Raw genomic sequence first — 26,457 nt, forward strand, 5'->3', positions numbered from 1 at the left:
GATGAGGATGGGGTGAGAGACAGTGTCAAAGGCCTTCTTAGAGTCTAAAAAGACTACGTTCATGGCGACACCATCATCCAAGGATTTACACAAATATAACTGAGATCAGAGTAAAGAATATTCTTACATGCTTAATAGTTGTAGGATAAGCTCTTCTGTAGTATCTTTAGGTATAGCTATATTTTAAATATAAAATTTTAAATAGATTTTCACTTAATTTTTACCCTCATTTTCTCTGTAACTTCACATATAAAGTTTATGAACCTGAGTAACCTACCAGGGGCTGCAGCATATTAAAGCCAGCTTTCTGTTAAGACTATGGCAAGAGCCAGTCTTTATAATTTTTGTTCATGAAAATTTTATACATAAACAAAAAATGATCTTGGCAGATGAACAGTAACACCAGTGTAATAAAATAATGTGTTTGTTAAACGGACTAAGTTATTAAGGGAATAAAGCTGCATAGTAATCAATGCATATGCTACATTGTGAGCTTCCATGTGTTGGACTTTACTTACTTTTTGGTGGGGGGGGGCAAGGGAGGGGGTTGTATTTTTTAATAGACCAATAAAAAGCTCTTAAACAACTGAAAGGAAACAAATATTTTGTTACTGTAAGATTTTGTATTGCAATGCCTTAGCACAGGGAGCTAGAAGTTGAATGAACTCTGCAATTTCCTCTGCAGTGTCCTGCTAGAATACTAAATTCAGAAAGGGCTGCTTGATTTATACATGAGAAAGAACATGAGCAAAGCAAGAGAAAACCCTGTCTGGAAAGTTTTCCACACTGAGCACAGACAACATTTTTAAACTAATCTAGTTACTAATGCTTCAGTAAACGTATTAGTGCAGACTGCAAAGCACACCATCATGTTATTATTTTCTTCGGCTGTAACTTTCATCAAGATGTACCTCTCCAATGTAAAATCTGACAAAATGAAGGGGAGAGAGGAGAATGACAGTGTGACATACACGTTATGTCTTTTCCAGTTGCTGACTGACAACACTGCCATCCCTTAACATGGTTTTATTTAGTTATTACAACCATCTCTCTGTAAATGACACTTAGGATTATTTAAGATTATGTTGTAATCCTTTTAATCCTCGGTGCTTTAAATTTCAGGCTAACACCAAAGAGCAAACTAGCACTTAGCAGAAATATTTAAAGCATGTGATTTGAACATAAATCTTCTTTTATTCACCATTCCTCTGATGAAGACCTAGTGTATCATGTCAGTTAGCAAAAGAGAACTGTATAGCATCTCACTGCAAATTGCTGTTTGCTCAGACTGTGTGAAACGGTTTCAAACTAGGTCTGTTTATTGGCGGTCTACCATCAACAAAATAAATAAAGGAAATGCATATTGTATTTGAAATGCATATTTTATACATATGTACCTGCTGCAAGACACAAAATTTTGAGAAACAGAAATGTTTAAAATGTGCACAAATATAGAATTAGCACATATTATGTAGTGTGTGGGATTTGTTTCTGATCAGATTTAGCCTAGTTTAAAAAAAGAAAGGGTTAACTATTAAAACCAATTGTGTTATGCTATTGTAAAATATTAACAGTATTGGAATCAAGCCCCAACTCTTCCTGCATTCAAGTCATTTGCTGCAGATTTAATTCTTAAACAGGTAATGTTCCGTTTTAATTTTCTCCATAATGTCTCTATAGTACTCTCTTTTTTAATAAGACACATATTCTTCTTAGATTTCAAATTCTATTGTCCTGCAACTTTGCATGTTTTTTTTTTTTTAACCAAAATCTCAGTAACCATTCTCAATATCTACTCCATAATTAATTTGGGCCCAAGGGCCACATAGGGAGTTTTGATTTAAGTACTAAACTCAGATTTCTGCAGCTGGTTCTGATACAACACATCCGCAAAAGCAACTTCTCTCTGTTTCGGTTGGGAAAAAATGTTTTATTAGTCAGTATGTAATGAAATATAAACCTTCAACCATGCTTTGTTATCAAGTTTTTGGACATATAATCATGCTTGTTTCTGATAATTTCAGAGCTAGGTCAACTAACAGATTTAGTCCCCACACAGATTCTTTCACATTCTTTCATTCCAACACATATGTATATTTACCTATCCATCCATGTATCAACAAGCCATGTGATATGTGGCATTGCAGACCCATATGTGACACCACACACAGCACATTCAGGCATTTCCTGTGCAGCTACCTTGCAGCAAAGGGTTTGTTTTTTTTTTTACTCTGGGCGATTCTGGGGTCAAAAAACCCACGCAGAAAAAAGGCAGGGCGGCACACATGGCAGCAGCTCATGCAGCCCCAAACCAGAGCCTGGCTCTCAGGAGCCATGCTCCAGCTTCTGGCCAGGCTTACAGCTGCATAAACACTATGGCTTCAGCTTTCCTAGCTCCCAGGACCCCAGGTAAGGCTGTTGGGCCAGCACAGTTGCTGGCCCCAGCCTCCCATACCCCACCCTGGGTAACCTGCTGCACACTAGAGGGACATTTCCCAGGGACAAGAGGCAGCAGCACAAGGTGCGCCACTGCTTCTTGTCCCCAGGGCAGCAAATGTCTGCACTCATGTGGACATGGCCTCTCTGTCTAAATGATGCCACACTCCTATTCAAAACATATCTTAACATATGTCCTTCCTTCCTTGCTTGCACCTTTCATTTTTTTTCCCCACTCAGTTCTTGGCCTTAGGAGAAAATGCCTTGAGGGTTGCAGCAGGGAAGAGGACAAGAATCACTACTTTCTTCATCAGTGTATATATACAAGTCCCTTCTGGGTGCAATTAAGGCAACACAATAAGCTGTGGAGCACTTTGAGCCAAACAAAACTGCTCTCAGGTGCAGTGTCTACATGTGCACCTGGGACAACAGCAATTTGGGATGGGGTACAGTGACCCTGGGCTGGCAGGGGACATGGGAGGTGGGGGACCGGGGGCTTGGAGTGGTAGTGGAAGGTGGCAGAGGGGCACAAGTCTGCTGAAGTGTGGAGCCATGTGGCTAGGCAGCAAGCAGCCACCACACTCTAGCACCCTCATGCCCCAGCCAGCCCCTGTCACAACTTACATGTGCGTTTCAGTGCAGTTACTTACTCTGCCATAAGATAGTAGTGTTCCCAAGTACTGTCTTATGGCAGAGTTTATTAGTCTACTGTGTCCTCATACCAATGCATGTGTACACAGTGACGTTTTACTGTGGAGCTAATTAATCTACTCCACAATAAAGAGCACATGTAGATGCACCCTCTGTAAAGTTATTATTCACACCAGGGCAAGTAAGAAAAAATCTATCTTACATTCTTCCTATCATAGTTTTCAGTAGTTAAATGCTATTAAGTCAAGGTTGGACAAAATACTGCCTGTGAGCCAGATACAGCCCACCAACTGACTGGATATGGTCTGCAGCTGCCCTCATGGTGCTCCACATGGGGCCAAGCCCCACCCACTTCTACTCAGGCCCAAACCAGTACACACAGCTTCCAGCGGGGCTGTTCGCAGTGCTGCTCTGCTCCCCTCCGGTGGGAACTATCCAGCTGAAACTTCCCTTGGACCTGGAGCAGCACAGCAGTGGCAGGAGCAGGAGGAGAAGCCATGGGTGAAGTCTTCAGCGGGAAAGGAGATGCACAGGGAACAGCCCTGCCAGCAGCTGCACGCTTTGGCCAGGGCCTGGACTGGTGGGTCTGTTCTGCTCCTCTCGCCTCCACTGGTGGCTTCTGCTCCTGCTCCTGCTGCACCACTCTGAGTGGGGGAGCTTCAGTTGGGTGGCTCCTTCCCCAGTGTGTAGGGCTCTGGCTCCAGCTCCCAGCCACCTGCTCTGCCCACTGGTGCTACCTGCAGAGAGCACGTGCAGCAGAGCTTGCCCAGTCCATAGCTGCCCCTGTGGCACTCCGCATGGAGCTGAGCCCCATCCAGGGCAGCCTGTGCCACATTCCTGCCCAGCCCTGGCCCTGGCCCTGGCCCTGGCCCTGGCCCTGGTCCTGGCCAGTGTGCAGCTTCTGGTGGGGCTATTCCTAGTGTGGCTACAACTGCAGCTCTGTTCCCCTTGCCTCCAGTGGGATCCACCTGGGGTCATGTCCCCCCATATACCCCCCTTTGGGCATGCAGGGAGTGGATCACCATTGTCCCTGTTCCAAACAATGCTCCCTGCCCACCCAAAGCCCCACAGGGAGCTTTGGTGGGTTGTCACCGGGGGGTGGGGAGAGTGGGTGCTGACCTGGCCCGTGACAGCTCATCAAATCTCCCTATGTAGCCCTTGGGCCCAAATAATTGCCCAACCCTACTATAAGGCTTGATTTTACACTAATGTGCAGTGCAACAAAGGAACATTCTCTGTTACTATACTGATGATATCAAAGCCCTGTCTAAAATCTCAAATCATAGGTACAAATAATATTCCTTTGGAGGCGGATTCAACTTTCATTGAAATCAACAAAAACATTTCCCCTGGTTTCAAGGGTTGTGGAACTGAGTATTGCAGTAGCCTTTTTTTTAGCCTCTAAATCCTTAGAATAATACCGTTCTCTCCCTTTTTATCTTCCTTAAAGGCCTTAAGTTTACTGTTCAATACAAGTGCTTGCAGATGATAAAATGAAACAGCATTGTTTGTTTTCTATCACACAGAAGGACGGGCATCTGAAATATATAACCGTCTCTATAGGCCCTGATGAATACAGAGTTCTTAGCCTTCTTATACTCCCTACTCAGGAATGAACCTGGGTCACTGCAGTCCTGAACAGAAATAAAAATAAACAGAGTAACCACACTTAGTGGGAGCAGAGCTTTTGTAAGCAGTCTGAGAAGGTTCTGTTTATGGAGGTTCTTTAGGTCAAGGATTCTAGGCTTGGGACCAAAATAATTACCTACTATGTTTTAAAAACAAATTGTATGTAGAACATTAATCAATAAATCAACAGGTTCTCAAGTGTTTTAATCATCAGGGCTCTTTAGCTTAGGAAAAATAGTAACGTGATGCTAGATAAAATGTTATGGTCTTTAAGAAACAAATGCTGAATTAGATCATTTTTAGAAGGAAATAAAACATAGTTTTAGCCCTAATAGAATGGAACGAAAAAGTTGACTCTTACCTGAAACACATTCTTCCTGCTAGATTTCTCTGTGGTCCATTCAATGCAAGCTCCACACAAATCCACCCATTCGGGTTTATAGCCAGGTTTCTGCAAAGACAAATTAAAAATGAATATGAACTGGACATACAGAAATGAGGAAGTTTGCCTGATAGGATGAGTGTGGATAAAGTTCAATGGGTAAAATATTCTACAGAACCATTGATACCCCCACCCTCATCCAGTGAATATAAATCACTTTTAATCATGCTGTAGCCTGCAAAATTTAAATAATTCATTGGACAATTAGCAAATTGATAGACAAGAAAAATGGAAAAAATGGTATGGATGATGTGTACTGTTTATTTTTGCCAACAAAACCTAAAAAATTACAGCAAAACAAAGTAACATTGTGTTGATTAACACTTAAGTTAATTAATTGATTGCTAAATTGCTTAGTATAGCTGGAAAGAAAGGAATGTGTATCTCTGCCCTAAAAAAAATCTTTTATCTTTTATCTTCTTTATCTGTGCCAGTTGTCAAGATCTAAATCTTATCAAGTACCAGGATCTTGAATCCCACAAAAGTCAATAGGCTCCAGGATACCAACCACAAAGTAAGTGGAGCTTGACACCTTGAAGGAAGTCTATAATGTAAAGTTCTGCTGTCATGGATATGTTTGGAGGTGTGAAAAACTTATACTTCTAAATGATATGGCAATCTCCCTCGAAGTCTGTTTGCCTGTATAGTTTGTTGTTTCAGGAAATGGTTTAGCTATGCTAACTAAAGCAGAATTCCTTTAGGCAAGATAACACTCTCTTCACTAGTAGGCTGGGTCTATAACAGCAAGTGCTTTGAAATATGGACTAGCTTTTATGGATCAGGTTGTTAAGCATCCCAGAAAATAATGAAAAACAAAAACCAAAACCAACCCTTGGTGACACTAAGTTCCTGTCGTTTTGGTCATTGTTCATACCTGTGGAATTCAAAGGGTCGTCTTGATATATATTTTCCCCTTCTCCCTTGTTTTAAATCTCCCTTTGTTTTCAACCAGCAAGAGTGGACATCGCTGGTAAAGGAAACTAAATCTTAGTATTCTGGTGAACACTCGAATATCAGTTTCAGTATTGGACACACTACTAGTTCCCACCTAATTTCTACTAGTGGATTGAAACCACGTATACCCAGGAGGCACTCTAAGGTGGTTAAATGCGGATCCATTTGAGTTAAGAGAATCACCATAAGAAATTCTATTTAAGTAGTTTGCAGTCATAAACTCAAACAGTTTTCAGCCCTAGAGATACTATTTTGCTCTACATTTGCCAAACCACAAACCCAGTGTGGTTCAGCACCCCTGGAACTGACAGACCAGTGTTGTCGTCCCTTTTTTTTCAAAGGGAGAAAAAGATGATCATGAGTTATTCAAAAGAGAAGAATGTTCCGTGGTGAAAGCAATGGAAGAGCTTAGGGTTCTTTCCCCACCTCGGCCACAGGCTTCCTCTTTTGTTTTGGGCAGAAATCTTAACCTTGCTATGTCTCAATTTCCCTGTCCCTTGCAAAATGGCAATACCAATACTTTGCAAGGATGCTGTTAGATATAATTAATTTATAATGTAAAACATTTTGAATTCTTCAGCTAGAAATTCTGATTGGCAAAGAGGTCTTATAATGAGCAAAATAATCAGAGAAAATATTAAAGTTACAAACTCCCCTCCTGCATACCTTAAAAAAATATGAATACTGGATCTTTGGAGTAGGAATCTCTGTGGGTTACTATCTTAGAACTCCACCCACACAAATTCAGCAAAAGGTTTGCACCCCCTAAAATAGGTAAATGCATACCTATATATTGATGGCTACAAAATGGTACTTAGAGGTTTGCTTTTGAGAACTGGCTTGTAGGTAAAATACATATGCATTAACACAATGGTTATGGGGAATGGCAAGGCTTAACTGGTTTCAAAAAGCCTGTTTGTGACAGTTTCCTTCAAAGCCCAGTGTCTGAAGCCAGCAGACACAGTCTGGGAAACTGAAGACATGTACCACACTGTTCCATAATGTGAACAGTATACCCAGAGATAAAGTACTCTGCAGCATTGGTACCGCACCAGGTCACAGTGCCCAGCTGCAGAGCCCTTGGGATTTCTGGTTTTGGTGGACTGGCCAAATTAGAATGACTGGTAAATAACCAAATTAAGATGTGTGCATGTGATGGGTTTGCTGGAACAAAGGAATATGCCAACAGGACAGAACATGAATAGTATGGTGGCCACAGGGAAATTAATCAATGATGCCCGGGAATGAAGAGTCATCAGAAGGGAGAAAGAATAAAAAAGGAGGGATTTCAGAGCAGCAAAGGATCCCCAAGGGCAGAATCCAAACCTGCCATGGACAGAGGGCATACCACCAGTCCATCTCACCCACCCCACTGAGGGGAGGTGGGGCTTGGCTCTTGACCTCCAGGCTGCTGACTGCTGACATTCAAGAAAGAACCACAGGGTGAAGCTCTCATAATAGTGAGATGTACCTTCCCTGTGTGACAGCTCTAGGACTGGTAGATATCGAATTGTTTGTCTTGCCTGAATTATTCTTATCTGCTATCTGTATCATATATCTTATCTGTATTAATAATATTGCCTATTATCAAATGGAGAAGTCGTGGTTAGTCTGAGGGTTTCGGTCCTCCTGGAACAAGGTATCTGGATCATAAATCCAGTACCAGCACATATCACCCTATATGTAGGGGATCTGGTCAAACATCATTGGATCACCTTAAATAAAATAACAAAATGATTGGTTGAACATGTACATGCTTATATATAATGGTGTGAGGGCCACAGCTAAAAAAATGGATGTGTTAAAGGAAGACCTTGGGAGTCCATAGTGACAGGAAAGGAAGAATATAAAATATGGACCAAGACATAGCTTTGTGGTAGTATCAGGCTCTAAAATAGTCCTTTCAAGGAAACACTGATGCCTACATTGTTTGAAACATTTAAAACTGGACTGGGCAAAACAGTGTAAAATCTACGGGACATTTTTACATTGGCAGAGAGATGGATCTGGCAACTTCTATGTCTCTTCTACCATTAATTTCTATTATTCTATGAAAAGGTATGTGTTAATACAACTAGGAGTCCACTACATAATTTATGTATAAGCATTCTTTATCATGTTAGAATATGGTATTATTTTCTACTTCAGGTATGTAAAAAGCAGTAAGAAATTGTTGTTATATACTTCTGTTTCCTTCTCAGATATATGGAGAAGGGATGCAGATCAGGAAGAGATATTAGGAAGATGATTATATTTCTGCTTAATATAAATGATTTTGATTAATCCTCATTACAAATACAGTAGAAATAATTTGAATTTGGGAAAGATAATGCTTCTGCCTCAACTGAGGGATACAGTTTGCATAAGTGTGGTGGTTACTGTTGCTAAACTCCTTAACCCAAACAAGTACTGGTATAGGTGAAACATCCTGTTGAAATCCACAAAAGCAAAGGAATGAAGAGTCAAGCAGGAAATTCTTCCCACATCAGAGTTCCCACTGTGATTAGATATCAAGGAGTTCTTCAGAGAGTGGGCACAGGGTAGTCCTTATTTAAATCAATATAAATCCAAGGTTCAATTTGGCCACGTTGCTGTCTTATGTGCCTTATTATATGCAGCCTGCTTCCAAAATATGTAGGTTTAAGTAATAAGTGCCATTACAGAATGAGTTTAGTTTAATGTGAGAGCCCATGTCCTTGCTTTGTGTTCTTCAGTCAGACCAATTATGTTATACCAGTGTTGTTGGTGGGGGTTGTGCTGTAAATTGATACAAGTGTCTGTTACAATGAAATCTGTCCCTGCATGCATATGGATTTCAGAGGCGTTTTCTCTTGGTAAATTACTTTGCAGAGGGACTAAAAACCTGAGGTTAAAATATCCTCTGTTAAATAAACTGTCTTGACAAAAAAGGGCTAGGCTTTTTTTTAAAATCAAAAGTACAAATCTTTGAAAAAATAATCCTGATGGCAGCCAGAGAAGGACTAACAATGGAGCAATGATCTAGTTAGATCATGGTATCCATTTAAAATTAAGAGTTAAACAGTTTTGTAAATGCTAAAGTTGTATGAAATACTTATATGTGACCAGGAGCTAAATATATAATTTTTATTATATGCAGTGAAGCTGTAGTATTCCCTTCATATTGTCATTGATATGTTTAAACAAACACAATGCTTATCTTTTAGCTTCTCCCTCTCTCTGTGGTTTATAACACCACTTTCATTAATTATTACAAATAACAAGGCCATATGGTAGAATTAACCTTACTAGAAAAGCAGTGGACCCAGACCATCTCTCATAGAGGTCACCAGGAATTTTGCCACCAATGGCTGCTTATACACATGCTTGGCAGGGCGTGAGGGGTGCATTTTAATTCAAGTGGTCCTCAGGCAGCTGCTCTAATTAAAATGCCTCACCATTATGTGTATTAAGCCCCTGTGCATTTGAAAATGGCTGTGAGGTGATTTATCTAGACCTCATTTGACAAGGTTTAGTTAAAGCACCCACAGCCATTTTAAAAGTGTGGGGGCTTAATGCGCATGAGGATCTGGTGATGCTGCAGTATTCTAACTAGAACATGGAGCAGAGTTGATTACTTGAGTCTATTCTAACCCATTCTAATTAGAATGCCAACATGCACATGTATAGGCAGTCAATGTGCTAATGGGTCTTACTCCTACAGTTGCAGAAGGGATTCCATTGGAAACAAGGAATGATGGAGTATAATACTGGGCTGTAGATAGCATCAGTCTATGAATCAAAATATTATTAAAATCATGGTAAATATAATTTAAAATCACCAATAAGTGCTGCTTATTTAATAACAAGAGAGATTATGAGTTCATACTTTCATTATTCTCCCAATGTTGCCTGAATGGCTTTACCATGAGGTATGGTTCCTTTTATAATGATGCATCCGTATTTTAAATTTTCACTTTATATACAGTACTTAATGATTAATAATTAATAAGGAATGAATGGCTTTATAATCTAAAGCTATATTAATCTTTTTGTTAAATCACATCATTTTCTTGCTATAAATAAAATTGCTATGTTATTAAATTCATACTACAATGAATGAACATTGACTTTATTGCATTATTTAATTAATGGTTGAGTTCTCTCTTTTCTGAAGTAAACAATATTTGAAAAAGTCAGTAAACAAATGATTTTTAATGAAGTCTTTTGTATTATTCCTTTTCAGCTATCAAGATTATAGCAGGACAAGTGGTTTGTAAAACAACAAACAAACATTGAACTAGCTTCATCAGATGGAATTACTTGTCTGAATTTTATTTAGTTTGAGCAGGAACTTCTCTGAATTCTTTATGACATTATTAGCAGTGATATCCATCTATTACTTGCCTGAGTTTTGCTTAAAATATTTGATATCATGACAAAAAATAGCAATAAAACATGCTCAGTTTAGCATTCACAGTGCTTCATTATTGAACTTTCAGGCTCATAGTAGAAGCAATAGTAGCAGTAGTAAAAATATTGTTGTAGGTAGCTGCTGTAGTCAGAAACCCACCACATAAAATGTGGTGCCGGGACAAGAATATTTTCAGTTGGGTGAGGTCCATGGGGTCAGGGTCACATCAGAAGAAACCTATGCTAAAATGCACAGCCTTTTCATCATGACCTTGAAGACATCAAACTGGAGGATGTGGCAAAGAGAAAGGGGGAGGATGAGGCCAGGAGGATGAAGCTTACTGTACGTGGTAACTCACTTTAGGCATATACACATATTGTTTGCTGTGTTAAGATTACCCTGTTTGTTTGTTTTTAAAGAAGAAAGATAAAGCTATGAGGCAGTGATTATTACCTCATTTATTACAAGCACTGCTGGAGAAGCGAGCTTTCAGAAAAGGTACTGGCTTAGTACAAGGTTGTGTCTCATAACGTATTTATTTTTCACTAAACATATTTAGCTTTGAGCCAGATTCCTGTTTTCTACCAAAGTCCCCTTCTGCCACTCATTAAACCAGCCCTGAAGGAGCTGATGAAAACTCTTGCAGTGTAAAGAAATTCTGGCTTAATATAAAGCTTTAATCCAGATACTTAGGGCACATTGTCTCTGTGGCAAACCCAAGAGCACTACTCAGAAGCATCCTCTGCCCACGCACTGAGGCAGCACATGCCAAAGCACCAAGACTAGGCAGCATAGTTGGTTTAGCTCAGTACACAATGAGAGATGGTCTAAGGCTCTCCCTCAGACATGTCCTTGGCATACATTCAGGGCCAAACTTAATCAGCTAAACTGCCTATTCTTCAGGCTTAAGAAGGTAGTGATTGGCATGTGTAGATGAAACGGGGACCTTAAATTGAAGCGGTGGTTTTTAAAAAACTCTGTTTCAATTTAGGGCTGATTAACCCCCCGTGTCGCGCACACAGCCCACTGACTTACCTGCCTCTGGCTGTGGGGAAGGGAGGGCAGAGCATCCCCTGGGCTGCGGGAGGGGCTGGTGCTTCCCTCTGTGGCAGCGGTGCCCCCTCCCACCGGTGGCATCCGCCCACAGGCATCCACCTATCCAGCTCAGGCAGTTCTGGGGTACAGCTCAGCCACAGAGGGAAGCACTCAGCCCCCGTGCAGCTCAGGCAGGCAGGCTCTGTGCGGGGGGAGGAAGCTCACACTTGTTGCTTTTCTTGGTTGAAGCCTGCTTTCCTGGGCTGCTGCCAGGCTGCCTGCAGGGCTTCCTGCAGAGCCGTGGAGCTGCATGGAGCCCGGTGCTTCACTCTGCAGCTGTAGGGGCAGCAAACTAAAACTCAAGAAGTTTTAGTTTGCTGCGGTCCAAGTCATTTAAGGTTCATTACGCCGCCAAATTTCCTACAGCAGCTGGAATTAATGTGTAATACACTGCTGAGGTGTGCAAACACAACACCATTAAAGCAGTGCAAAAGCATTTATCTTGCTTTAAAGTGTCATGCACGCATGCCTCTCGTTTCATCTACACATGGCCTTGGAGAAAGTGGGCAAGGCCTGTCTCTTGGCAGCATTTTGCCAAGGCTTGCCACTGTGGCAGCATAGACATCCCTTACTCATTTGGCAAATTGTACAAAGAGAACATTGTGGAAAGCGGGTAGAAGTTTGGATGAGGGAGATGGAATTAAAGGAACCCAGTGCACTCTAATGCTTCCCAGCTGATAGTCTGGCCCTTCATTTCAGGGTAAATTACAGTGATTCCAGGTTTACTCTGTCTTGTATCAGGTCCAGTCCAAACAAGCAGAAAGGGAATGTGAATGCTGGTCTCCCACATTCCAGTTGAGTACCCTAGCCACTAAGCTGTGGAGCAGGAATGGCTAACCTGCAGCAAACATGCCACAAGTGGCAAGGGCAGTCTTTATACAAGCATTATATTTAGGGCACAGATGGAAGTGACAATTTTCACCCAAACTGGCCACAGAAAGCAGCTTAAAGCCATGGCCAAACATAAATACAGACAGCTTCAAAAATGGCTGATCAGGTGAAAATCTGACCCCTCATTATATGAGGGGTCAGATAATAACATTTCAAAACATAGCAACTTCTGTAACTTCTGTCTGCACTGCCTCCCACCCTCGAGCTGCTAGACGGTGAAACAGGGGTATTGAAGGGGCTCCAATACCCCTGCCCCACCCTCCAGAGCTGACTGGGGAACTCCTAGAATGAGCTTCCTCTGCTCTTTTTGTCCACTCTGAAACAGGGACAGGTTGGGAGAGAGAGGGCCATTGCAGCTGGCTTCCCCTCCCCACCAGAACCAACAATGAACTTCTGTGTGTTCTGGGAGATTGGCGTAACTCAGAATGCTTCCTGCAAAGTGTTCTCAGTTACAGCAGGGAGCTGTACTTCTGCCTGCACTCTTAGATCAACCTAGCCAAAATTAAGTTGATCTAAATGGTAGAAAATGCAGGCAATTACAGATCATAGGTTGCTCTAAAATGTGCATGCCCAACCTAAATATAGTTCACCTCAGAGAGTTATCCTGATATAAAATGGTTTAATCCGGCTTAACAAATGTGTTCGCCACACAGCTCCAGGACAAGGAAAGCGTAGCCGCTTGCCACAACCTGGGGCTGTGCTATTTCTAACCCCAACCCCCCTAACACTGACTGGGCTATTCTTAGCCACCTGACCACTTCTGACCAAACAAACCCCCCCTTTCTTTGCCCCCACGAAGTTACCAAGCTCACTCTTCAGATCTGCCAGCTCCCCTTTAACCAAGTAGTTAATTACTTTGGGCTGCTTGTGCTGTTCCTGCAAGTGCTGTTCCTAGTTTAGGTTTGGGGGATATACCCAACAGTGCTAACATTTCTTGGCACTTTAAAAGGATCTCAAGGCAATCCAGAGTCCAGTGGCACCCTAGCTGAGAATCACTGACGTAGTTCAGGAATTTACAAGGTGGTTATGCCTACGTGTGTGCGTAACTGTACAGTAGACTAATTAGCTGCAGAGTAAAATGTCACCATCTACACATTTAATGCTGTTAGGCCAAAGTAAACTAATTAACATCACCCTAAGATAGTACTGTCAGCGACAGTACTATCTTATGGTGGGGTAATTAACTGCAGTTAAACTTACATGTACACACTGATGGTGGGTATAAATTGCACCTAGTCATCCCACCCAGCAGGGGGCCAGACTCCTGCCTGTTGCCTAGACACATGGATGAACACTTTCAGCACCCTCATGTCCCAGTCAATCCCTGTGTCACCTGATGCTACCACCAGAAGCCTGGGACTGAGCAGCCCTGATGTATATTTTTCCACCTTGGCTCAAGGGTGCACATGTAGAAACTGCTCCAGAGTTCATTGCTTCAAATTAATTGCACATGTAGATGCACCCAGCATGTCCTTAGTAAGTGCCTAAGAACAGCAGAGCATCCCCAGTTCCCACTGTGGCCCATACCGTGCAATTTCAATGAATGGGAACCATGGCTGTTCAGGCTCTCACGAGATCAGATGTTCTGTTTCAGCACTAAAGTGTTCAATCAAATTTCCTGTCTGATTGCAGCAATCCTGGGATAATTACCAATGATAAGTTTATGTGCCTTTGGTTTCATGTTAAGTGTTCTTCTTCTATTCAAAATTATTGTTAAAAATGTGTTGCTTGGAAAAAGGCTGGCATCCTCTAACTGGTACAGATAACAACAACTCTGACATGGACACAGGCACTTAAGGGGAAAAGGGGTGTTCATTTAGTTATTGGCTACTATGTTGAAACTACTAACAATGATATCTATTAATACCATGTTTGATTACGACCATGGAACAAGGACCGGTACAAGTCTGAGACTGCTAAGTCATGAATACATGCTAATAGAATACTTTTTACTAAATTACCTTAATGCAGACAGTAAAGGCAAAATAATTTTCTAGCATAAAAATTGGCTAGCATGATGCTGGCATAAATAATGAGAGTTTCAAAAAAACATTAATTTATAAGTAATTTGCTTGTACAGTTTCAGAACTATAACCCCCTCCAGCCATTTCAGTATAAAAAGCTATCAAATTTCTCACAGAGCCAGCATTACCTTTTATTTATTTTTAACAAACATCACTTTGCATGTGAGGAGAAAGGAGGAAGGAGAAGGGTCATTTTAAAGAAGACTGTAATGCAAACAATATTGGTGGCTTAAGAGCATAAAATTTCATTACCTGCCATCTATAAATTAGTTTATTGTGTGTGACTCCTTTCTAGTCACCCATCACTTCAATAAGGTATGGCAGGTTTGATCAAGCCTTGGGAGCCCTTCACAAAAGGGCTCTGTCAAACCTGCCCCTTTTCTGTCCACAGTGTCATATATTTACTGAGTTCTCTTTTTGGAACCCATACCAAGGTTTGTAGCTTTGAACTCCACAGTAACTAGCACTGAAGGGATACATGCCATTATTGCTTGTGCAACATAACTGTCACATCTCTGAAGACTAAGATCAGTGGCCTCTCCTTGGGGCACAATAAAAAGGTACTGTAAATTTCACTTTGTAGTAACTACAGGCTACAGAAATTGCATTAGCTGCATTAGATGGAGTCATAGAAATATTCAGGAAGGTTAGCTGGATATGGTAGGTGTCACGTTTATACTAAAATAAAAAATCACTTTGCTAACTTACAGTGTTTCCTCTTCGGTAACACCCTATATTAAGGTTCCATTTATAAATAGTTTATTATAATTTATTAATGTATAAGCCACTTTATAGCATACTGGATAACAACTTAAATTCATGTATTAAAGATGCACATACATGGTTTAGTACAATTTACGCCTTATAATATCACTTGCAACAGATTCTCATCGCATCATCTGTTAAGTATTTATTACTAATGCATTTTATAACATACTTTATAATACATTATTTGAGGAAGTAGCTGTGGTTAGTGATCATTTTCATAAATAAGAATAAAGCATTTGTAAGTGGCACCTTAATTTAAAGTGTTACCTTCACATTACTGGGTAGTTGCTCACCATTTGTCTCATTTTGCAATTATTCTCAAAATGCACCTCTTAATAAAAGACGTGCTAAGTCCTATTTCTTCCCCCACCCTCTAGCTGATTAAAAGTTTATTGAGTCATTTCGTTACAGTTGCTGGCAGATCTCTGGAAGTTTTCAAGCTCTTTTTCTTTCTTTTTTTTTTATGGTGCTAAACTTTTTATTCAGTAACATTTCTGAAAAGCATTGCTTACCAGACTGACCAATGCTGGCTGTTTTGATTCTTTGTAGAATTCTATTTTCCGAGCAGTAAGAACAATCCAAGAAGTAGACCAGTTTTTCCTTAAAATAAATAAATAAATAAATAAATAAACAATGGAGAAAGTAATCAGAAGCTATCTTTGTTATAAAAAGATGTCAGATAAAGTATTACCCATAATATTTACAGACATAGGTGTGACAAAACTTTGGGATGTTCCCAGAGATATGCCCTGGGTTTGTCTAAATTTACTGGTCCCCCACCCTGCCAAATGGGTATGACCAGGTTATTAATTTGCCCAGAAATTACAGTGTGCCACAGACACTTTTGTCAAATACTAGAAAACCAGAAAGGGTTTATTACACTGAAAGAAAAAGTGATCAAATGCTTTGACAACTACATACGGGAAAACAAAATGGACAAATTCCTTCCGCTCCTTTCAGACTACCACCTAGCCCTCATAACCTTTCTATGAAAATCCCCCTCAGTCACCAGGGGACCTGTGACTATGCCACCTTGTGTCACTGTCACTATCCAGAACTCCCATTGCATTCCACCTCCCACGATTTTCAGGGGGGCCAGAGTCCTTTGGAGTGTCTCTGTCTGTGGCTCAGTGACACTGGGATTCAACCTTTCTTTGATCTCAGAAATTAAAATGTTATAACTCAGATTCAATACAAGCAAACAGACTCTGTTGATGTTAATGAACTTGAACCTGTTTCCACTGTTTGAGTTAACCCAGTAGGTTTCGTAGCCCATTTGCCTTCATTCACCTTTTAAGTTCACTGTGGCTCTTATTCATAAAAGCACTTAGTCACAAGAACAAACATTAACCAAGTAAAATCACTAGGACTACTGACATGATAAAATTCACACATGCTTATGAGGTTTACTCCTTTGGGACCATTATGATTAAGCACCTTTCTGGTGATTCATAGTTAAGAGAAATCCAGGACAGGAATAGCAAAGAAATCATAACTTAAGGCAATAAACAGAGGCCTGTATTAAGGACTGATGTTGAAAAATTCAGATTTTTTTTTAAATACAAAAGTATTATGAAAACATTTAGAAACTACAAAAAGGTAATTACATACAACAGGCTTATAGAGATACAGAAATAGCCACATAGAAAAAAGACTTGAAGATAAAAGACTTTTAGTTTATATATACTCTATCTTATATAGGGTGTTTCACCTGAATTCAGAAAAATTACTGTTGTCTAGTTAAATAAACAATACAAATCCTGAAAACATTTTCAGTTTTCATACACACCATTATCCAACTCAATATGTATATCAAAATTAATAATCACTATTCAGTATTAATTATCATCTCGTTTAATATGTTTTAATTATTTTTGTTAAAGGACATAAAATACTATGAATTAAATCCTGGCCTTATTGATATCAGTGGTAAAATGCCCATCAGTTTGAACAAGATCAATGCAAAGCAAATTCAATGAAACTTGTTTTTGTAAATCACTTAGGTGATTTTGATAATCCTATCCAGAGCCTCAGTGGGGGTAAACTATACAGATTTACAGTAGTTGAGAATCACATGCATGCCTGGCAATGAACAGTTCAAACATCTCAACTAGCCATTCTTCACGACATTCTCATGAAGTAAGGATTGTGGCTACCTATAATTACCAGGGTTTGAAATACCTGTGAGTGAGAGGGAGCTATCCACTGGCAAGTGTCATCTGTAGGCTTTCTTGAGTTGTCTTTTACAGAGACAGCTCAGTGACGAATACCATAGGAATTCTAGGCTTGCCTATACACTTTTACACGATGGCAGAACTAAATGTGTCACTACCTGCCACGTTCCAACCTGTTTCTGGACTAAGAACCCACTATGCCAAGCACTACATAAACATAAGAGTTTTATCCTTGCTAACCCTTTCTTGAACTTCCTATATGGGATTTCATATCATTCTTTTGCTACAAGCAAGCCAAATTTGGAATATTAATACTCTCTGTGAGTTCTTTGGTGACATTAATTTCCAAGATTTTATTATTATGGTGCAACTTGCAAAAAGCTGTATACGCTTACCTTTCCCATATATTTTACATTGGATTAGGCAAACCCAGTTTAATTTCTGGATCATTTCTGATGGGTGTAAGCTAAATCTACATCTAAACACATCTGATAAAGCTGGGCAAGGGGAGATGGTTATTTGAGAAAGAAACTGGAACCCCAGCTCCTCCTCTTTCACTGTATGCCTGTCCCTTTTTTTGCCTTGGCTAACAGAACAGAATGAAGAGATCAATATGTTTTGATTACATCCCTCATATTTTAAATTTCCCAGTTGCGGTATCAAAGGTGTAAGAGTTTTGTTTGAACCATTCAGTATCAATCTACATGATTCATAATGATAAATGGCAGTGGACTTCAAGCTGAAAGCTGCAGCTAACATTAGTCTAGTAAAGTAGGAAGCAGTCAACATGAAAGAAGTAAAGAAGCAGTAAAGAAGAAGCAGTCAGCATTATTTACTCTTGATCACGGCCTCAAGAAGCCTCACAACTACAGAGATACAGGAGAGTAATGGAGACTTTCCTCCTGCAGTCCCACCTAGACTGTTGGCAGGGTTTGGGACAAAAATGAAGGAGGGAAAAATCCCTGGCAATTTTATTTAGGATTCAAACAGAGGAGAAAGAAAACAAATGGCTAATCTCTACTCATCCTAATCTCTTAGTAGGGAGAAGTCCATAGCAGGCCATCCTCCATCATTCAAGGAAGAGGAAAAAAGAAGGAAGAAGATATAGTAACCCAGGTTAAAACAGATCAACTTAACATTTAAATATCCCCAATGCAACACTCTAAGATCCCCAGAAGGATTTCTATTCAGTAGCTAACGTTGGTTCACCTATTTAGCATTGGTTCACTTATTTACCTCAGAGTTTTTATATTACTTATATCACAAGAAGTCTGTAAGGGATTCAGATGTGGGTATACCTTACCCTCTTATACTAGACTGAATCACACTTGCTTGTGCAGGAAGAGATATGCTTTACTTGTTTAAGGAATATAAAATCTGTGTTTGATGTTGAGAGTAATTTCAAATATTCACAATGACACTCAACACCTAACAAAGTTCATGTGACCTTAAAGACTCAAAATTCAGATTAGGTTCACGTGAAAGAGCCCTAAAGTTTGAGTATTCTTCCTACTAATCTGGAACAACTTCAAGGAAATCCACTTATGATTTTACAATGAAAACATTGAACATAAGTTTAGTTTGGAGTTTTTTCAGCCCCCCCTGGATGATGGGGCAGATGTATTGGAGCTCCCCCTGAGGTGGGGATAGGGCTCCAATTCACCCACCCCACCTCCAGCAAGCACTGGCTGGGGTACCCCTAGGACAAGCTCTTCTACTGTCTCTCCCCACTTCCATTCTGAAAACAGGGACAGTCTGAGGGGAGGAAGGGCTGTTGGTAGGGGAGACCAGCTGCAGGCTCCCAGCCAGCAGCTAGATTCCCCTTTCCCCTACAACTAACAGCAAACTTCCAGCATTGGTCTGAGCAATAGTTGTAAGTCAGAACGCTTGCTGCAAAACATGCTCAGCTGCAGTGTGGAGCTCCACTTCTGTCTGTGCTCTGCATTATGTCTGAATACTGTATTTAAGCATTGGTAGTTACTGTGTTCAAATGTTCTGGAAGACTTTGTTACTGTAAGTTTAGAGCTGCTTGGGGATTTCTGATTAGAATGATAGAAAAAATGGCACTTTCTACAGGAAAAAATAATTTGCTGGAAAATTCTGATTTTGCAAGCTATATATATATATATACATACAATGCTGTATATGACAGCATTGCAGCTGTCTACCTGAAGGGTCTCTACCACTTCATTTCTGCCTAGCAGAAAGTTAAATTTTCAAGAGCCTTCCAGGTGGACTATCACAAGTTGTGTTCCCTACCCTTTTGCTTTCTGATTGCCTGTTGACAAGCAGAGGTAAGGGTGGTAAAGGGGTTAAAAATCCTAGGTCCAGACTGAATGAGGTACTACACTAACATGGGTATAGCTGGTTACTACTGGTGATGGCAAAGCAGAGGGTGAGGGAAGCACAGAACAAAAGTGCTTAGCTTTTGTGAGCCTGTTTGCACAGGAAAAGAGAAAACTGACCAGATCTTTTTGGTGTATGATTAGCAGGAAATATAATTCCTTTACCTGGAAAAAATGTAATATTACTGGGTGCATCTACACATGTGCTTTACTGCAGAGTTTACCAATTAGATCCACAATAAAGCATCACAGTCTACACATTTCCCAGTATTAGGACACAGTAAATTAAGTCTACCATAGGATAGGATTGTTGGAAACAGTCCTATCCTATAGTGGAGTAATTTACTCCATCGAAATGCACATTTAGAGGGTGACAGGGGCTGGCTGGTAGGGCTGTGCAAAATTTCACTGGGTGTTCTGTTTCGACATTGTTTTGACTCATTTCAAGCTCAAAACAGTGAAATCAAAATGAAATTAAAGGGTTCGAAACAGCCTCAAAATGACATGAGGGCAGTCGAAATGTTTCAAAACTTTCTAAATGTTTAAAGTTTTGAAGCTGGGCTTGGTTGCAGCTAAAGAGAAACTAAGGAGAGGGGAAGAGGGGGAAGGACTTCTCTTATATTGACTTTGCAGCTAGAGAGAAACTAAGGAGAGGGGAAGAGGGGGAAGAACTTCTCTTATATTGACTATGTAGCTGGCCAGTGACTGTGATTCTTCCCTGAGGTCCCTTCCAATCCCAGTGCTCTGGGGGAGGGATGGAAAAACAGCATAAAAACCATTGTTTGAACTGAGCTTTCTCTGTGCCTTCACTCTTACAAGTGACACAAATTTTGCTCTAAACAGTTTGAGGTGCAGTTTCCCAGAAACCCCTGCACATATCTCCTTGAAACTTGCCAGGCTTCGTGGCTTCAGCAGGGACAACCCTCCCTGCTGTATTCATTGAAATCAGGGAAGAAATGCTAAAGTTACAGGCATTTTCATGATTCCCCATTATAGTCTATGGGCAAAATGTCAAAATGCGTCAAAACAGTGAAACAGTTTCAACGAAATGAGACAGAATAGTGCGTCAAAATGAAATAAAACAAAACAAAACAAAACAAAACATTGAAATGAAATGCTGTCCCTTTGAAACAGCAAAATGGAAGTAGAAACGAAACAGTGCTGTTTCGCACAGCCCTACTTGCTGGGGCACAAAGGTACTAAAGTGAGGGGACTGCCTGCCTCCTCATTCAACCCCCCGCCACTACCTGGAGCCCGGAGCTGACCCTGCTGCCAAGCCCAAAACTCTCTATCCTGGGTCAAGCTTCTGGAGTCCCAGGCACATGTACTGGAGTCACACTGCACCTGGGAGCAGCTGACACTGATGCAAACTGCACTGGAGTTTATCACATCACCTTAATGGCATGTGTAGATGCACCCACTGACCTTTAGTCTGTATTTTGAAATAGCAAAATAAAAATGAAAAATACAAAACTTTGTGTTTTATATTTTCTGGTTAGCTCAATATAGGATCATGTCTTAGACATAATAATTATGAAAAATTTGTCATTAAGATTTCAGAGCTATGGGGCAACAACCAGTCTTAGTGATCTTTTAAGTTCTTTTTTTTTAGAGGAGAATGTTGGCTTAATCCTATTTGACATGTTGTATTGCTGTTCTTACCAAAAATTGTGTAGAAGCAGCAGAAGTCAAGGAGAGTATTAGACCATATCAGACTTCACCACAACATCAGAAGGTGAACTTTCCCTTATTATACCCACTATATTCAAAATTCTCTTTAGTCCACAAGAATGTCATAAAACTAGTGACATTTAAAATCAAAACTTCATTGTTTCTACTTGTTTATCTTTAATCTTTAGTTCACAAAAGCAGTCATTTTTATTACATGAAATGTAATAAAGGATTTTGTTTTTAAGGGATATAACATGAGGTAAGAAAAAAGATTTGGAGATGTAAATTATCTCTAGAAGTGGACCTTCTTTTATACACAATTTCAGTGGACATACATAGAGGGTTAATATTTTCAAGCCCTTTGGGCAGTATTTTTACCCTTTGCCAGATGGATATCTTTAGCTTTCAAAAAGTCACTTCCAATCAACAAACTGGAAGGGCTGGCTGCATGAAGGGAGAAGGTAGTTAAAGTATATTTAGAGAAGGTAAATCATCTTTGTCTGCACTTGACCCAAAAAAAGAAACAGCTCTCCCTGACTATCAGCATGCAGAAAGATACATAATGTACACACCAAAACATTATGCAATATATTTGGTATTGCATAAAATCATCTTTTTGAATCAACAGAATTAATGTACTATATTAAAGGGAAAATATTGGCAGAGTCCAAAAAGATGAAGTGTAACATCTGCATATTGTAAAAAGAAAGCAATATACTCCATTCATCAGATAAAAGTTACTGTATTTGCATTCTATCAAATGGACACCTGATGGCAGCACATTATAAGACCAACACTATTCACAATTTCTTTATCTTTTAAAAGTGTTATTTTAAAATATAAATAAACAGTGCCACATGTATAAATGTATAATAATATTCTGACTTTTCTATGTGTAAACATATAGGTGGGGGGCAACATTTTAGATATGCTTTTCTGTTGCAGCCTCTATAAATTATTAACTAAGTTAAAGTCCACTTCCCACCCATAAATACCCATTGTTTTAATAATGCTAAAGCTGAGATAGAAAATCACAAAACCAAATTAATTCCCTTTCGATCAATTCTCCAACACTTTGTTGTACTTGGCTCATCAAAGTATGAAACCTTGAGGCTTGCTCAGCTCATCACTAATACTGGATAACAACAGTTGCAAGGAATTGATGAATCCGTCCAACAAAAGCTTGTCAAAAGACTTATGCCTTTTCCACTCACATTAGGATCTGGCCGCAGACAACTGTGTGTGTACCATCTCCAGACTAAACTACTGCACCTGTCTCTGATTCTGAAGGTATACATGACACAAAAAGCTCCAGAGTGTGACTATAACAGCCCCAGCAGCTACTAAGATACTATCAGCTTCACAGCTGAAAGTACATTGCTATTCACAGCTTCAAAAGACATGTTCCATATATTCCCAGTTTGCTTCTGGTGTTAATACAAGTTTCTGGTGTTAATATTTAAGACCATCTATGGATTTGGGTCTAGCCATAATGAAGAGCAACTCTTCATTCTCATCCAGCACACTATGCCTAGATCCAGTACAAAGTGACTGGAAATGAGAGCAGAATTGGACCCTCAAATTTTGTGTTTATTTCTTGCATGTATTCTTTCTGGCATTAATGTTGCTAACATCGTGGCACGTTGAATCAGAGCACTACTGCTCCAGTATGGTGACAATATTCACACATGTGCAGTGCTTCACTGGCAATCACACTTCTTCTAACTCAGAAGCCTGTTCAGATAAGAAGTAGTGTGGCCAGCTTTGTGAAGATGATTTAGTGCAGTTATCTTCTTTCAGTTCAGTTGGACTTCTAAAGAAAAGTGGTACCTAGTATTGTGAATGAGCCAGAGAGCTGTCTCTCAGAGAAGGTTATGGGTTGGCATACCCTGGCTACACTTCTTCCAGTTTAGAAAACAGTGGTGTGCCAGAAGTTACCATTGCCTGTTTTACTACTGTGTTGCCTGGCACCATGATAAAATAGCAGATATTTTCCTAAAATAGAAATTTTAAAATGAGAGAAAATCCCTGTTTTAAAATGCATGCAGACACAAAAGGTACATGCCATAATAAAGAGCAACTCAATTCACTGCACTCAATCTATGGTCATGTGGCTTGACACTGGGAGCAGCTTGTGCACGTTTGCCAGTGCTGGGAGCCATGCCGAGACCCCAGTGTGAATAACTCGGGGTGAAGAGAAGCACAGGCAGGATCAGAAGGGGCTAACAGATCCATGGTGGGGTTTGCTGGGCCCAAGGGGGGTGGGTCCAACAGTGGCATTGCTCCTCTCACGATGGGATGGCTGGGGAGCTAAAAATAGTCCAGCCCGGTTTTGAGGGGCTGGCGGGGGGAAGCACAGCCCTAGGGCTGCACTTCAAACATGTGCAGACATTCACCAGATCGATATAACCTGTTACCTCAGGTGAACTAATTTAAATTGGGCCCACTCCTACCTACATCGATCTAAATGTAACATCTGCACATACCCCAAAACTGCTTTTCTCAAACTGGGAGGGTCCCAGGCAAACTTGGATTTTTGGTAGGTAGCTATATTGTAAAATAAAAGACTCAGAGACGGTGAGGGGCCATAAACAGGAATTTTAGTGTTTATACAATTGAATTTATTTGCTGATTTCACATGCATTTTATAACTTGCATCACTAAAATCAATATTGGATTTAATATTTAGATACTTCTTGAAGTAGAATACAATAATGTATTATAGCATCTGGCTGGTTATCATGAATAAGGTAGAATGAACCATGTCATTGCGGCTGCCATACTGACATCCAGAGAGGCAGGTTAACACTAGACACATCTACATGTGCATTTGCTGTGGCACCAGTTTACTCACAAGTCAATTATTCACAAGTAAATGGTGCCAGGAAAGCATCTATACATGCAGGAAAGTGGGAGCAGATTTGCTGCCCATCTGCGCCTACTTCCCAGGGCCCTGCAATGGGTTCCTGCTGCCACTGGGGGGACTCCAGGCTCTGTCTGCAGCTGCCAGCCCTCTTCAAAAGCCCATCCCACTCACTGTCCTATGGCCAGCCACTTCCCTAGCCAGGAGCAGTGTGCCCAGCACAGGGACAGTAAGCAACAATGCTCTGCTCACCACCTCTGTCTCCCTGCTCCATGGCTATCCCTAGCAATGATGACCAGCACCCTAGGTGCCTGCTGGCTGCTGTGGTGGACCTGCTGGCCCACTGTGCTGACTGCTGCCTGGACCACGTCCATCTCGCTCCTTCCAGCTCCCCCACACACAGCAACCATCCTCCAGGCCACTGCATGCTGTCCCAGGTCTACTGCCATGCACCTGCCACCTTGACTCCATCCACTTGGCAGGACCCCAAACAGGGATGCCGACAACAGGCTTTAGAATGCCACCACTGGGGCTGCCATCACCCTCCTGGGCCTGCAGCCCCACCGTCTCTGGGCCCACTGAGCTAGCCAGGACTGGTGGTGGCACATCGTCCAAAACACCTGGGATGATGAGCAGTGGCTGAAGGCCTTCTGCATGATCTGGGCCACCTTCTGGGACCTCCTGGAGCAGCTCCAGTCCCATTTGGAATAGCATCACACTGGCATGTGGCTGCCCCTCCCCACAGACACCCAGCTGACCCTCATCCTGCTGAAGGTGCCCATCAGCCTCAGTACATTGCCCACCTGTTTGGTGTGTGCAAGGCCACTGTGGATGCCATTCTGGAGGTGTGTGACACTCTCTAGGATGTGCTGGGAGACACTGTGCTCCACATGCATGACCCCCTGGTGGTGGTGTTGGGGTTCGCCCCGTGCATTGGAGCCCTTAACAGAACCCACATCCACATTACCTGCCCGCCCCACAGAGACCACCCCTATTACAGTCAAAGGGGCTTTCACTCTGTGGTACTCCAGGTCCTGGACCACTGCAGGTGGGCACCGACTGGGTGGGCAGCACTCACGATGCTCACAATTCCAGCCTGCTGGGTCTGCTAAAGAGTGGGAGCTTCATGCTGGGGTTGCCAGACCTGCAGCTGAGTGCCATGCCTGTCCTGCTGCTGCTTATCAGGGACCCCACCTGCCTGCTCCTCCCCTGGCTCATGAAGCCCTAGATCAGCCACTTGGACCCCTGCTAGGCCTACTTCAACCACTTCAAGGGCCACTGGCATACCCTTACTGCCCACCTTGAGTTCACCAAGGACAACTCCCCCCGGGTCATTGTTGCATTATGCTGCATAACATCAGTAAGACCCGGGGGAGCTCTTCCATAAGGTCTGAGCAGAGAAGGCAAGGCACATGGAAGACACCTGGCAGCAGGAGCACCATCTGCAACATCAGCAGCGACTTCCTCCACCAAGGCGCCAGGAGAGCCATGCACCTGCCAGCAGGAGGCCAGGGCACTGGGTGTAGGAGGTGCTAGCTGATTACCTCTTCCAGTACTGCCCACTCAAGTCCACCTGCAATGCCACCCATGGACCTTCCCTGCCCACCCCCAGCACCACACTCAGTGCAGATACATCTCACAAGAACAAGTTTTATTCCCCTCACATCAAACAGACCCACCCCCTCAACAAACAGAACCCCTCCACCAACAATAAAACACTTTCTTCCCCATGAAAACTTTGTTCAATAGCCTTTGTGTGCTACCCTGGAGTGGGGGGCTGTGGGGTGGGAAAACTAGGGGGCAGAGCCCAAGGACAGGCACCCTGGCCTCTGGTCTATCCCCTGTGAGTGCACATGCCATGGTGAGTGCAGTGGCCAGGGGGCTCACCTAGGGACAATGGCAGCCAGTGCAATCCCAGTGTGGATGGCTCCCTGTTCAGCAGCAAGTGTCCAGGGCCAGCAGGGCTGGTGTGTAGCCCTGGACCAGCTTCAGACAGCTCCAGCTGTGCACCCACATGGAGCTGGGGCAAACAGCAGGGATGGCGGTGCTGGACCTGTGGTGGGGACCAGGCCAGGGGCTTCTGGCTCCTGGAGGTGGCATAGAACCTCTTCCTAGGCCCAGGAGGAGGCCTGCTGCTGGGTG

The 26,457-nt window shown here is 41.7% G+C and overlaps 1 protein-coding gene across 1 annotated transcript in view; it reads right to left on the minus strand.

Annotated features, from left to right (window-relative positions):
- Positions 1-26,457, minus strand: part of ARHGAP15 (Rho GTPase activating protein 15) — a 655,341-nt gene that overhangs the window by 505,763 nt on the left and 123,121 nt on the right. The window contains exons 5-6 of the mRNA XM_019522459.1: positions 15,775-15,862; positions 5,078-5,167 (exon numbers count right to left, since the gene is read on the minus strand). Of these exons, the coding sequence (XP_019378004.1) occupies positions 5,078-5,167; positions 15,775-15,862 (178 nt within the window). The remainder of the gene's footprint in view (positions 1-5,077; positions 5,168-15,774; positions 15,863-26,457) is intronic.

The sequence above is a fragment of the Gavialis gangeticus genome, unplaced genomic scaffold (assembly GCF_001723915.1).
Source record: "Gavialis gangeticus isolate Ggan-Ray unplaced genomic scaffold, GavGan_comp1, whole genome shotgun sequence".
In the NCBI taxonomy this organism is placed as follows: Eukaryota; Metazoa; Chordata; order Crocodylia; family Gavialidae; genus Gavialis; species Gavialis gangeticus.